The sequence below is a fragment of the Dipodomys spectabilis genome, unplaced genomic scaffold (assembly GCF_019054845.1).
Source record: "Dipodomys spectabilis isolate Male_0828 unplaced genomic scaffold, ASM1905484v1 ptg000366l, whole genome shotgun sequence".
Taxonomy (NCBI): Eukaryota; Metazoa; Chordata; class Mammalia; order Rodentia; family Heteromyidae; genus Dipodomys; species Dipodomys spectabilis.
In genome coordinates this window covers 1331465-1345340 of record NW_024871043.1, presented here as the reverse complement: position 1 = coordinate 1345340, position 13876 = coordinate 1331465, and the positions used below count along the sequence as shown (strand labels likewise).

General features: G+C 48.3%; 1 protein-coding gene across 5 annotated transcripts in view; it reads left to right on the top strand.

Moving 5' to 3' along the window:
* Positions 1 to 8461: 8461 nt before the first annotated feature.
* The window catches only part of LOC122096307 (Snf2 related CREBBP activator protein), a 49868-nt gene continuing 44453 nt past the window's right edge, over positions 8462 to 13876 (top strand). For 3 of the 5 annotated variants that reach the window (XM_042666855.1, XM_042666857.1, XM_042666856.1), the window contains exons 1-3: positions 10405 to 10478; positions 12734 to 12996; positions 13229 to 13480. In XM_042666855.1, coding sequence (XP_042522789.1) covers positions 12943 to 12996; positions 13229 to 13480 — 306 coding nt within the window. In that variant the 5' untranslated portion in view covers positions 10405 to 10478; positions 12734 to 12942. Of the gene's footprint in view, positions 8534 to 8750; positions 8815 to 10404; positions 10479 to 12733; positions 12997 to 13228; positions 13481 to 13876 lie in introns of those variants that run through there. The other 2 variants (XM_042666859.1, XM_042666858.1) reach the window with 2 other exon arrangements.

Genomic DNA, 13876 nt, shown 5'->3' with positions numbered 1-13876 from the left:
GATAATCAATACAATGTTAACTCCTCTTGCATGCCATCCTATCCTTGTTTTTGATGATCTTTGTGGGTTTATGGGGGTGTTGCTGGGTTTTTTTGGTGTTTTTTGTTTTTGTTGGTAGTGGAGCTTGAACTCCAGGCCCGGCCGCTGTAGCTCAGCTCTTCTGCTCAAGGCTAGCACTCTACCACTTCAGCCACAGTGCTACTTCTGGTTTTCTGGTGGTTTATTGGAGATAAAACTCATGGACTTTCCTGCCCGGGCTGGCTTTGAACTGTGATCCTCAGATCTCAGCCTCCTGAGTAGCTAGGATTACAGGTATGAGTCACCTGTGCCTGGCTTGCTGGCTTTTTTTTTTTTCTTGTCAGTTGTGGGACCTGAACTCTGGGCCTGAGCACTGTCCCTCAGCTCTTCAGCTCAAGACTACGCTACCACTTGAGCCATAGCACCACTTCTGGTTTTTTCTGCTTATGTGGTGCTGAGGAATCAAACTCAGGGCCTCATGCATGCAAGGCAAACACTACCACTGAGCCACCTTCCCAGCCCCTGGACTGGCTTTGAACCATGATCCTCAGATCTCATCTTCCTGAGTAGCTAGGATTACATGTGTGAGCCACTGGTGCCTGGCAGTTGCTGGGGTGTTTTTTTTTTTTTTTTTTTTTGTGGACTTTTAAAATGTTTTCCGCCAGGTATGGAACTCAGGGTACTTGTGCATGCTATGCATTCATATTACCACCAAACTCTGTCCCAGCCCCCACCCCCAGCATTGTACACATTAATAGAGCATTGCAGTATTTATACACATGCTGTAATAGTTAAGTCAAGCCTATCCATATCAAACCTTTCTCTCTTTCTCTCATTCCTTCCTTCCTTCCTCCCTTCCTTTCCTGCCTTCCTTCCTTCCTCTCTCTCTCTCTCTCCCTTCCTTCCTTCCTTCCTCCCTTCCTTCCTCTCCTTCCTTCCTTCCTTCCTCCCTTCCTTTCTCTCTCTTTCTCTCTCCCTTCCTTCCTTCCTTCCTTCCTTCCTTGCTTTCTTGCTTTCTTCGGCCAGAACCACAGCTTGAACTCAGGGACCCAAAGTTACTCCCACTCCTTCCCTCTTTGCACTCTTTGAAAGAAAGTCTACTAATCCCCTTTTTGAAGGCAAAGTATTTGCATATGTAATTAAGATTTATCTGCACCCACTTACTTATTCAGTCATTTATATTAGTCTAGTTTCCTGAATATTTATTTGATACTGCAAGTTATAATCTATTATTTCCTTATGATGCTCAAATTCTTCCAGTTCTGACTTGTCTCTGTCCCTTAGACATATTTTCCTTATTGTAAGGGGGCTAGATTTTTTTAATTTAACTTAATTTGTTGGTCCTGGGGCTTGAACTCAGGGCCTGGGTGCTGTCCCTCAGCTCTTCAGCTCAAGGCTAGTGCTCTACCACTTGAGCCACAGCACCACTCCCGGCCTTTACTGCTTATGTAGTGCTGAGAAATTGAACCCAGGGCCTCATGCATGCAAGGCGAGCACTCTACCACTCAGCCACCTTCCCAGCCCATCATAAACATTTCTTCATGGACTGACCAAAAAAAAAAAAAAGTTTACGTTGTTTCTAGTCTTTTAATAGAACTAGGAGGGTTGCAGTTTATATCCCCATCTTTGTGCACATGAGCAATCTGCAAGGTAATTTCTAGGAAAGAAATTGCAGAGCCAAAGAGTACATGCTTTCAGAACCCAGATAGATACTTGTCCTCTACAAACTAGTATGAGAGGATCAGTCTCCCTGCTAATGGTGAAAAGTAGCAGCTTTGTGTATGTGTTTGAGAGAGAGAGAGAGAGAGAGAGATGTGTGTGTGTGTGTGTGTGTGTGTGTGTGTGTGCTGGGCCTTGCTTTTTTTTTTTTTTGCTGGTCCTGGGGCTTGAACTCGGGAACTAGGCACTGTCCCTGAGCTATTTACTCAAAGCTAGTGCTCCATTTGAGCCACAGTGCCACTGGCAGCTTTTTCTGTGTATGTGGTACTGAGGAATTAAACCCAGGGCTTTATGCATGCTAGGCAAGCACTCTACCACTAAGTCACATACCCAGCCCAGGGGGGCTTGCTTATTTATGTATTTTATTTATTTATTTTGGCCAGTCCTGAGGCTTGAATTCAGGGTCTTGGCACCATCTCTGAGCTTCTTTTGCTCAAGACTAGCACTCTACCACTTGAGCCACAGTGCAACTTCTGGCTTTTTCTATTTATGTGGTACTGAGGCAAACTCAGGGCTTTGTGCGTGCTGGGGAAACACTCTACCTTTAAGCTACATTCCCTTAATTCAGGCCTTCCCAATCTCACTTGGCTTTTTCCACTCAAGGCTGGAATTTTACTACTTAAACCACACCTTCACTTCTAGCTTTTTGTTGATTAAGTGAAGATACCATCAGGAGTGCTAGGAAGGTGGCTTAGTGGTAGAGTGCTTACCTAAGATGCATGAAGCCCTAGATTCGATTCTTCAGTACCTCATAAACAGAACAAGCCAGAAGTGGCACTGTGGCTCCAGTGGTAGAGTGCTAGCCTTGAGCAAAAGCAGCTCAGGGACAGTGCCCAGGCCCCAAGTTCAAGCCTCAGGACTGGATTGAGATTTATTTGTTTTGGTTGTGGGGCCTGAACTTTGGGCCTGGGCACTATCCCTGAGCTCTTCAGCTCATGGTGAGTGCTCTACCACTTGAGCCACAGCGCCACTTCTGGCCTTTTTTATTTTTTTGTGCTGATGTGGTGCTGAGGAATCGAACCCAGGGCCTCGTGCATGCAAGGCAAACGCTCTACCACTGAGCAACCTTTCCAGCCCTTTTCTGGTGGTTTTTAGAAATGAGACTCTCATGGACTTTCCTGCCAGGGCTGGCTTTGAACTGTGATCCTCAGATATCAGCCTCCTGAGTAGCTAGGATTACAGGCGTGAGCTACTGGCACTCGGCTATATTGAGATTTGAGGATCACAGTTAGAAGCCAGCCTTTTCAGGAAAGTCTGTGCAACTCTTATCTCCAATTAAGTAACAAAAAGCCAGTAGTGGAGCTGTGGCTCAAGTAGCAGAGTGCTAGCTTTGAGCACAAAAGCCCAGTGATAGCTTTCAGGTCCTTAGTTCAACCCCCAGGACACACACACACACACACACACACACACACACACACACACACACACACACACACACACACACACACACACACACACACATACACACACACACTTCTACAGTTGGGTTTGCCAGGTGCCAGTAACCCATGTCTGCAATCCTAGATACTCTGTGGATCCATGACTTTTTTTTTTTACTGTCTCGGGGCTTGAACTCTGGGCCTGGACACTGTCCCTAAGCTGTTTTTTTTGTTGTTGTTGTTTTTGTTTTTGGGTCTGGTCATGGGGCCTGAACTCTGGGCCTAGGCACTGTCCCTCAGCTCATCAGCTCAAGGCTAGCGCTCTACCACTTGAGCCACAGTGCCACTTCCGTCTTATTTCTTTTTGCTTATGTGGTGCTGAGAAATCGAACCCAGGGCCTCAGGCATGCAAAGCAGCCAAGCACTCTACCACTGAGCCACTTTCCCAGCCCTCCTAAGCTGCTTTTTGCTCAAGGTTAGCACTCAATCACTTGAGCCACAGCTCCACTTGTGGCTTTTTCTGTGTATGTCAAACCTAGAGCTTCATGTGGGGCAAGCACTCTACCACTCAGCCATATTCCCAGCCCCATGAGATTCTTTTTTGTTGTTGTTTTGTCAGTTGTGGGGCTTGAACTTTGGGCTTGGGCGCTGTCCCTGTGCTCTTCAGCGCAAGGTGAGCACTCTACCACTTGAGCCACAGCACCATTCCCAGTTTCCTGGTGGTTTATTGGAGATAAGAGTCTCATGGACTTTCCTGGCCAGGCTGGCTTTGAACCATGATCCTCATATCTCAGCCTCCTGAGTAGCTAGGATTACAGGTGTGAGCCACCAGTGCCCGGCCTCCATAAGATTCTTATCTTCAAATAACTACCAAAAGGCCAGAAGTTGAGCTGTGCCTCTACTCAGGGCCTTGGGAACCACAGCTCTACTTCTGACTTGTCTGTGTGTGTGTGTGTGTGTGTGTGTAATTGGAGATAAGAGGCTGGTTTTACACCAGTATCCTCAGATCTCAGCCTCCCAAGTAGGTAGGTATGAGCCACTAGGGCCTGGCACACTATTACTTTTTCTTTTCTCTTTCCTCCCTTCCTCTCTCCCTTTTTCTTCCTTCTCACTATATTGCTCAAGCTAGCTTGAAGCTCATAATCCTTCTGCCTCAGCCTCCTGAGTGCTGTGATTACAAGCATACCACACCACACTTGGCAGGGACTCATCAATGGGAGATTGAAAGGCACTTTTGTTATGAGGACCCCCACGGCACACAGATATTTCCACTGCAAACCTGGGGCTGTTGACAGAACCCTGGGAGCTGGCAGTCCTGTAAGCACAGGCCTTCCTGGAACATTTCTAGCATCATCATCATTTTGGGTTGTGCCCTTGATATCCAGAGAAAATTACACAAGTTATGATGAAAACGCCCAAGTCAAGACTGGTGAAACTGGCTTGTGGATGTTCAACAACCAACACTGGGAAACTGAAGCCAAGGAGAATAAAAAGGCTGAGCGGGGAATAGCCAATATTTTGTTATGTCCTTTAGGTGAGCTAGCCAGAATGGGTCAGCTCCAGAGTGACCCAAGCAACCCTCCTATAATACTATCTATATGCCAAGTAAAACACCCTCCTGTAATGAGACAGTTGACAATTGCCATAGTAGTGACTGGAAACAACCATAAAAGGAGTCAAAGTAGGAAGTGTACAAATGTGTGGGTGGGGCTGAGAATCTACACTTAGAAGACATGAATATTACTCTTTTATTAGCCTATCCCTCCCCCTCATAATGTCCATAACCTCTGATTCCCCAAGGGTTGAAAAATCCATTTGTAAGTTTATCTCCCATTTCTATTCTAGGTGAATAATAAAAGTACTGCAAGGGCCAGTGACTCACACTTTTGTAATATTAGCCACTTAAGAGGCTGAGATCTGAGGATTGTGGTTCAAAGGCAGCCCAAGCAAGTGACTGGAATTAAATAAATACAAAAAAGCCAGGAATGGAACTGTGACTCAAAGTGGTAGAACACTAGCCTTGAATACAAAAGCTCAGAAATAGTGCTCAGGCCCTGAGCTGAAGTCCAAGACTAGTAGAAGCGTGTGCATGCGTGTGCGCTCACGCGTGTGCACACACACACAATAAAATACATAGTAGAGGGAATGAGGTTTTACTAGTCAATTCTTGGAAATGTCATAGATTACAAATCATCCAGGGCTTAGGATGGGGAGAGAAATGAGTAAAATGGAGAAATAGAAGCTGGGCACCAGTGTAATCCATCTCAAGATTGTGGTTTGAAGCTAGCCCAGGCAGAAAAGTCCCTGTGAGAATTATCTCCAATTAACCACTCAAAAAGTAGAAGTGGAGCTGTGGCTAGAAGTGGTTGAGTGCTATCCTTGAACAAAATTGCTCAGGGACAACTCCCAGGCCCTGAGTTCAAGCCCCACATCTAACAACAACAACAACAACAAAGAAATGAAAGATGCAAGAATACTTGCCTAACAAGCATAAGGCCCCGCTTTTTTTTTTTTGTTTTGTCGGTCATGGGGCTTGAACTCTGGGCCTGGGTGCTGTCCCTGAGCTCTTCAGCTTAAGGCAAGCACTCTACCACTTGAGGCACAATGCCACTTCCAGCTTTTTCTGCTTATGTGGTGCTGAGGAATGGAACACAGGGCTTCATGCATATAAGGCAAACACTCTACTACTGAGCCACCTTCCCAGCCCAAGACCCTGGGTTTTATCCTTACTACTGCCAAAACAAAACAACAAAACAAACCAATTAGGCTGGCATCTGTGCCTCACACCAGTTATGCTAACTACTCAGCTGGGATCTGAAGATTAGGATTCACACAAGTAATGCTAGCTACTCAGAAATTTGCAATCTGAAGATTAGGGTTCACATCAGTAATATTAGCTACTCAGGAAGCTGAGATCTGGAGATCAGAGTTCAAAAAGCCATCCCTGGCAGGAAAGTCCATGAACCTCTTATCTCTAACCACCAAAAAGTTGGAAATGGAACTATGGCTCAAGTGGTAGAGCAACAAAGCTCAGGAACAGTGCAAAGACTCTGAGTTCAAGCCCCAGGACTGGCAGCAAAAATAAACTAGTATAGTGGACAAGAGTTGGTGGCTGGCTGTTCAGTTGAAGAAGGCATTGCCTTCATTTCTAGTTTGAACAACTAGATGGATGGTGGCTCATTTCCTCGAAGCAGAAGGAAAGAGGATCAGGTTTTTGTTTCAGAAAATGGGTTCACTTTTAGTGTGTCAGTACAAAGGCTTGAACTTAGGGCCTGGGCTGCTGCCCCTGAGGGTTTTAATGCTCAAGGTAAAGTAAAGAGTCACAGTTCCAGGGCTAGAAATGTGGCTTAGTGGTAAAGTGCTTGTCTAGCATTAATGAAGCCCTGGGTTTGATTTCTCAGTACCTATAAACAGAAAAAACTGTAAGTGGTGCTGTGGTTCAAGTGGTAGAGTGCTAGTCTTGAGCAAAAGCTGCTCAGTGACAGTGCCCAAGCTCTGAGTTCGACCACCACCACCACCAACAAAAAGTTATAGTTCCGCTCTCAGCTTTAACTCTGGGCCTGAGCACTGTCCCTGAGCTCTTCAGCTCAAGGCTAGCACCTTACTACTTGAGCCATAGTGCCACTTCCAGCTTTTTCTGCTTATGTGGTGCTAAGGAATCAAACAAAAGGCCTCATGCATGCAAGGCAAGCACTCTACCACTGAGCCACCTTCCCAGCCCCTAGTTCACTGGTAAAATCAACTATCTGTAACACTGCTAAGGTAAAAGAAGTAATGCACAAAATAGTCTAGTTGAAGGTAGCTATCTTTATTGTTCTATTCTGGGGGTGAAAGTATCACATCCTTAAAAGTTTTTTTTTTTTTTTGGTCCGGCACTGGTGGCTCAGGCCTCTAATCCTAGCTACTCAGGAGGCTGAGATCTGAGGATCGCGATTCAAAGCTAGCCCAGGCGGTAAAGTCCGTGAGACTCTCATCTCCAATTAACCACCAGAAAACCGGAAGTGGCTCAAGTGGTACAGTGTTAGCCTTGAGCTGAAGAACTCTGGGCCTGGGCTTTTTTTTTTTTTTGGTCTGTCGTGGGGCTTGAACTCAGGGTCTGGGCGCTGTCCCTGAGCCTCTTTTTGCTCAAAGCTTGCTTTTGGTTTGTGAGTGGTTAATTGGAACTTTTCTGCCTGGACTGACTTCTGTGGTTGCTCTTCAGATCTCAGCCTCTGGCAGGTGCATTACAGGTGTCAGCCACTCCTGCCCGGCTTTTCTTCTTCTTCTTCTTTTTTATTTTTTGTGCCCATGGGTCTTTTGTGCCCATGTGCCCTGGGATCTTGAATTCAGAACCTGGGCTCTATTCCTTACAGTTTTCTCTCTCAAGGCTGACACTACCTTTTAGCCACCTATTCTAGGTTTCTGGTAGTTCACTAGTAGTGGACTTTCCTGCCTGGGCTGGGCTGGTTTCGAACTGCAATCCTCAGCTCTCAGCTTACTGAGTAGCTAAGATCACAGGCAGGTGACATCGGCACCTGACCTCAAAGGTTTTTTTTTTTTGTTGGTCGTGGGGCCTGAACTCTGGGCCTGGGCACTGTCCCTCAGTTCTTCAAAGCTAGCGCTCTACCACTTGAGCCACAGCGCCACTTCCGGCTTTTTTCTTTCTGCTTATGTGGTGCTGAGGAATCGAACTCAGGGTCTCATGCATGCAAGGCAAGCGATCTACCACTGGGCCACCTTCCCAGCCCCTCAATGGGGTTCTTAACCCTAGAAAGTTTGCTAAGGGATAGAGCAGGTATTTGGCAGTTATGGAGAAACCATCTTCATAAAAAGCAGCAACGCTGCAAAAGCGGGCTGCCGTCGGAGTCGGAAGGGCCAATCTCCACTGCTAATTTTCTTCATTTCACTGGGGGATCTACAAAAAAGAAATAGAAAGGGAAGCGGCGGTGGCACCCGCAATGCAGCTGGAGACTGCTTCGGTCGCAGGGGTTGAGATGGCTGGTGCGGGGCCGCGCCGAGCCTGGGGGCGTACTACACCTCCCAGCTTGCCTTGCGCGCCGAACAGCGCCCTACGCTCACAGGCGAGCCTCCCCGCCCCCAACCTCCAGTTACTGTCTCTCGCGAGAGTACCGGCCGCGCCGGCGGTAGCGGTAGCGAGCCGTGCTGGTTGTGGTTGGTGGTGGTGGCGGCCGAGACGGCGGCGGCCATTTTGGTGAGGCCTCGGGAGCAGCGGCGGCAGTTCGCTGGGAGTAGGGGCTCCCTTTTCTTCAGCACACTGCCTGCGTCTCCGCGCCGCGAGGGGAGACAGTGGAGGCAGAGCGGCGGCCGTAGCCGCGGTTCCCAGGGGAATTTAAAAGGCCGTGAAGGCGTCGGTCAAGAGGGGGCCCTCCCCCCTCCTCGGCGGGAGGGGGGTGGTGCGCACGCCCCCGAGGACGCAGGTAAGAAGAGGGAGACAAGATGGCGGACGCCCCACAGTGCCCCTCCCCCGGCCGGCAACTGCGCGCGCATCCCCGCTGCCGCCTCCCTCCCACCTTCCCGGGGTGCTGCGCGCGCACCTCCTGCCGGGGCCCGGGGCCGGTGCGCGAGGCTGTCGGCGCGCGCCCATAGAGACAGGCTGAGCGGCCTAGCCGGCAGGCGCTGAACCGCAGCGCGTCTCCACTCCCCGCGCGCCCTTCTGCGCACGCGTGCCTGAGCGAGCGAGTCCTGAGGACGGACCCAGGTGCGCTCTTGCCCGCCCACCTCAGTCCCCTTCAGGGGCGCGCGGGAAGAGGAAGGGGGGCGTGGGGCGCGTAGTCGGGGCGCACGCCCATCATGTCCAGTCTGGGCAACTGGACCTGGCACGAGCCCTCTCTCCTCGTAGCCTTTGGCCGTGTGGCAGTGTGTGTGTGGGGGGGGTCCTGGCGTGCGCGGACGAGGGGTTGCCTGGTCCGGCGGTTCTTGGGCGCGTGGGTCCGGGTGCTGGCGGGAGCCCCCAGGTCGTGCGCGCCGTCGGCTTGCTCCGCCTCCAGCCGCGCACGCGCAGGCCCCTCCCCCAGGCTGGCGCGCACGTTGGGTGGGGTGGGAGTCCTGGAGAGGGCGGGACTCTTAGGATTGGTGGCACCTTGGGCCGAGGTTAGAGGTCACGTCGGGTCATCGAGTCGGAGGGTTGGGGAGACTGCGGTGAAGGGTGGGTCAAGAGTTCAGGCTTCTTGGGAGTCTGGTTCCCTTGGGTCCTAGGAATCTGTTGTGGAGGTTGAGCGAATCAAGGCAGCACCGTGGTTAAGGGATTTCCTTAAACACTGGGAAAACGCTTCCGGGCCTTGTGTGGGTTAACCCTGCCTGTTTCCGGTGCATGGTCCTTCGCTGTGAGGCCTTCCTCGCATCTGCCAGCTCTTTAATATTTCTCGATGAAGTGCTTGGGTTTCAGGAAATATCTTGTGGAGCCGGTAGAGGATTAAAAGGGTTCTGAGATGAATCCTGGGTAGATTCTCCTGTAACCAGGAGCATTCCCGGGAATTCCATTCTTGTATCCTGATGGTTGAGGAAAGCAAGCTACCAGGTAGCCAGCATCTTTTTTGAGCTGCTGGACATGGCATATTTTTGGTTTAAGTTTGTCCACACTGCAATTGGACTCTATTACACTTAGTCTTTTACACTTGATCTTGTATGTATGCATCATTTCTTCGCTGTTCCTATTACAGGAAGAATAGTGAATTCTCCTTTCACAAAATATAGTTTGCTTTTATTTTTTATTTATTTATTTTTGGGTCCGGTCATGGGGCCTGAACTCTGGGCCTGGGCACTGTCCCTCAGCTCTTCAGCTCAAGGCTAACGCTCTACCACTTGAGCCACAGCACTACTTCTGGCTTTTTTCTTTTTGCTTATGTGGTGCTGAGGAATCGAACCCAGGGCCTCAGGCATGCAAGTCAAGCGCTCTACCACTGAGCCACCTTCCCAGCCCTGCTTTTATTTTTTGAAGCATGAGCCTTCCCTACTACTTTGCCAGCTGATTTGGGAAATATTTAAAAATCTCAGGAATCTGGAGCACATTATAAACTTAGATGAACATTGGCAAATATGAGTTTTTTTTTTTTCAATACTGGTGCTTGAACTTAAGCTCAAGTCTTCCATCTTGCTCAGAGCTGATACTCTCTTGACCCACACTTCCAGCCCAGAATTTTATTGTTAAGGAGATAGTCTTGTATATGTTGAACCATGATTCTCTGGGTCTCAGCCTCCTCCTGAGTAGCAAAGATTATAGGCATGAGTTACTGGTGAGCACTACTGTGTGTTTATTTCTCAATTCTGATTTTCTTCCATTTTGTTTTAGGTGTGATCCTTCTCATTACGGCGGCACCGTGGAAGTGCAGACTTTCACAGGGGGTGTGGTCTCAGCTCACACAGGTGAGGAGTGTTTAGATACCATTTTATATGTTGATGCTAATGGAAAAAAAATGTATGAAATGACTGGAGTCACAGTTCTATATTTCTGGGTTTTTGCTCTTGAGAACTATGGAAGAATTTGCATGTGAATTTCTTTCTTTCTTTTTTTTTTCTGGTCGTGGGGCCTGAACTCTGGGTCTGGACACTGTCCCTCAGCTCTTCAGCTCAAGGCTAGCACTCTACACTTGAGCCTCAGTCCCACTTCTGGCTTTTTCTGCTTATGTGGTGCTGAGGAATCAAGCCCAGGGCCTCATGCATGCAAGGCAAGCACTCTACCACTGAGCCACCTTCTCAGACCCTTGCATGTGAATTTCTGTGGAGGCTTTTTATTTTGTTTTGTCTTTGTTTTCTAGCTCTGGGGCTTGAACTGAGGGCCTGGGCTCCATCCATGAACTGTTTTTTTTTTTTTGTTGTTGGTCATGGGGCTTGAACTTGGCCTGGACACTGTCTCTGAGCTCTTCACCTCAAGGCAAGTGCTCTACCACTTGAGCCACAGCATTATTTGCGGTTTTCTGGTGGTTTATTAGAAGTAAGAGTCTCATAGGCTTTCCTGCCTGGGCTGGCTTTGAACCACAATCCTCAGATCTCAGCTTCCTCAGTAACTAGGATTACAGGCGTGAGCCACCAGTGCCCAGCTCCGTGAGCTGTTTTGCTCAATCCTAGTGCTCAATCACTTGAGCTACAGCTCCATTTCCAGCTTTTTGTTTTGGTAGTTCATTGTCAAATCTCATGGGATTTCCTACCTGGGCTGACTTGGCACTGTAATCCTCATATCTCGGCCTCCAGAGTAGCTAGGACTACATGCTTGAGCCACTCAAGCCCAGCTATTAGGGATTTTTGATACTGATAACAATCTGGGACTGTGGATGGGTTGAGAAAAACCCATGAGACTACCTAGCCTTAAGTTATTTGTTTTCTTTGAATCTCATTTTTGAACTTACAGAGATGATATTGGAGTTTAAGTCCCATTTCAAGCAATGATTTGTTCTACATACTTTTATTTTCAGTGTTTGGGAGAAACTATATAATCATTTTGTATGTTTTGAAAGGTACCTGGTTCACAAGTTAGGAAAGAGGATCTTACTGCTTTAGAAATGTCTTTTTTTTTTGGTCGGTCATAGGGCTTGAACTCTGGGCCTGGGCAGTGTCCCTCAGCTCTTCGGCTCTAGGTGAGCGCTCTACCACTTGAGCCACAGAACTACTTCCAGTTTTCTGGTTAATTGGAGATAAGAGTCTTACAGACTTTCCTGCTTTGGCTGGCTTTGAACTGCAATCCTCAGATCTCAGCCTCCTGAGTAGCTAGGATTACAGGCATGAGCCACCGGTGCCTGGCTGTTGGTGTGTTATTGTTTTTAAATGGGGTTTCATTATGTTTCCCAGGCTGATCATCAACTCCTAGGCTCAGTTCCATCACTGAAACTTCCCAAATAGCTATATGTGCGTGCCACTATATCCAGTTAAGCAAGTACTACTGTGTTTACCATAATGTTTTCTTGCGTTTTTTTTTTTTTAATTGTGTATGTGGTTGTATATGTGTATGCATGCACATACGTTAATACTGTTACAGGTGCTTGAACTCAGCCTTTTTTGCACTAGTCTTGAGCAAAACAGCTCAAGGACAGCACCCATGTCCTGAGTTTAAGCCCTAGGACTGGCACCAAAAAACAACCACATGCTAGGTGCCGGTGGCTCAAGCCTGTAATCCTAGCTAGTCAGAGGGCTGAGATCTGGGGGCTGGGAAGGTGACTCAGTGGTAGAGCACTTGCCTTGCATGCTTGAGGCCCTGGGTTCTATTCCTCAGCATCACATAAGCAAAAATAAAAAAGCCGGAAGTGGCACTGTGGCTCAAGTGGTAGAGCACTAGCCTTGAGCTGAAGAGCTGAGGGACAGCGTCCAGGCCCAGAGTTCAGGCCCCACGACTGGACCCCCCCCCCCCCACACACACAAAAAAAGGCTGAGATCTGAAGGTTATGGTTCAAAGCCAGCCCAGGCAGGAAAGTCCGTGAGACTCTTATCTCCAATAAACCACTCAGAAAACCAGAAGTGGCACTGTGGCTCAAGTGGTAGAGTGTTAGCCTTCAGCTGAAGAGCTCAGGTACCGTGCCCAGGGCCAGAGTTCAAGCCCCAAGACTGACAAATTAACAAACAAAAAATAAGCACCCACAATAAGCCAAACAACTTCAATCTCCTTTAATTCATTTCTATCCTACTTTTAGGTGCTCCAGAGACTGGTGGACCTGAACAGAGGCTGGGAGGCCCTGGTGGGCCCCGGGCCCTGGAAGGCGGGTCCCGGTGGCTGGTGGCCCAGAATGAGGCCAGCTCCCAGTATGCCCTGCAGCCGGACGCCAGCCCCTCGGCCTGCAGCAGTGGTAATAACAACTCAGCTATTCTTCAGGCATCCAACAAGGAGCCTGGGAGTGGGACCATGCAGAGCAGCCCCTCCCCTGCTCATCCTCAGCTCCCAATTCTACAGACACAGGTTTGAAAGTGGGAATGGTTCCATTTCTATTTCTGTTTTGTGTGTTGCTGGCTTTGAATCAGAAGTTGCAGGTCCTAACTGAGCCTCTTTGTCTAGAGAATCTTGGGTACTCAGATGGATAGAACTGTAGTGTGTCAAACATCTTGGCTTGTTCAATGGACTAGAATAGAATAATATACATAAAACAGTACGTGCTAATTGATACTTTTTTCCATCATTTCCTCTTTTCTAGATGGTGTCGGACGGCATGACAGGCAGCAATCCTGTGTCCCCTGCCTCATCTAGTTCCCCAGCCTCTAGTGGGGCAGGTGGCATCTCCCCCCAGCACATAGCTCAAGATTCTTCTTTGGATGGACCTTCAGGCTCCTCAGATGGTGCCACAGTGCCCCTGGAAGGGCTCAGCTTACCCCAGGCTGCTGACTTGGCTAATAAGGGCCCAAAGTGGGAAAAGAGCCATGCAGAAATTGCAGAGCAAGCCAAGCATGTACGTATTGGGAAAGTCTGTGAGGATTCTTGGGAGTCATCTCTTAATACTCAGTCGTGTCCCATGGGTATTTTACATGTCTCTGTTTCTTGTGGATTTAGGGTATAGGGTCTATCTTAGCTTTTATCCTGTTAAGTGTATGCTTAAATTCTAAGATTCATTTTCTCTTTTATTTATTTTGTTCTGTCAAACCCAGGGCCTCATAAATGCTAGGCAAGTGCTTTGCTACTGAGATAATCCCCAGCCCAGATTTTTTAAGATAGAGATATCTGATCTAGGCACAGTGGCTCATACCTGTAATCCTACCTACTTTGGACGCTGAGATTTGAGGATCTTGGATTGAGGCCAACCCAGGCAGGAAAGCCTGTGATACTCTTAATCTCCAATTAAGCACCA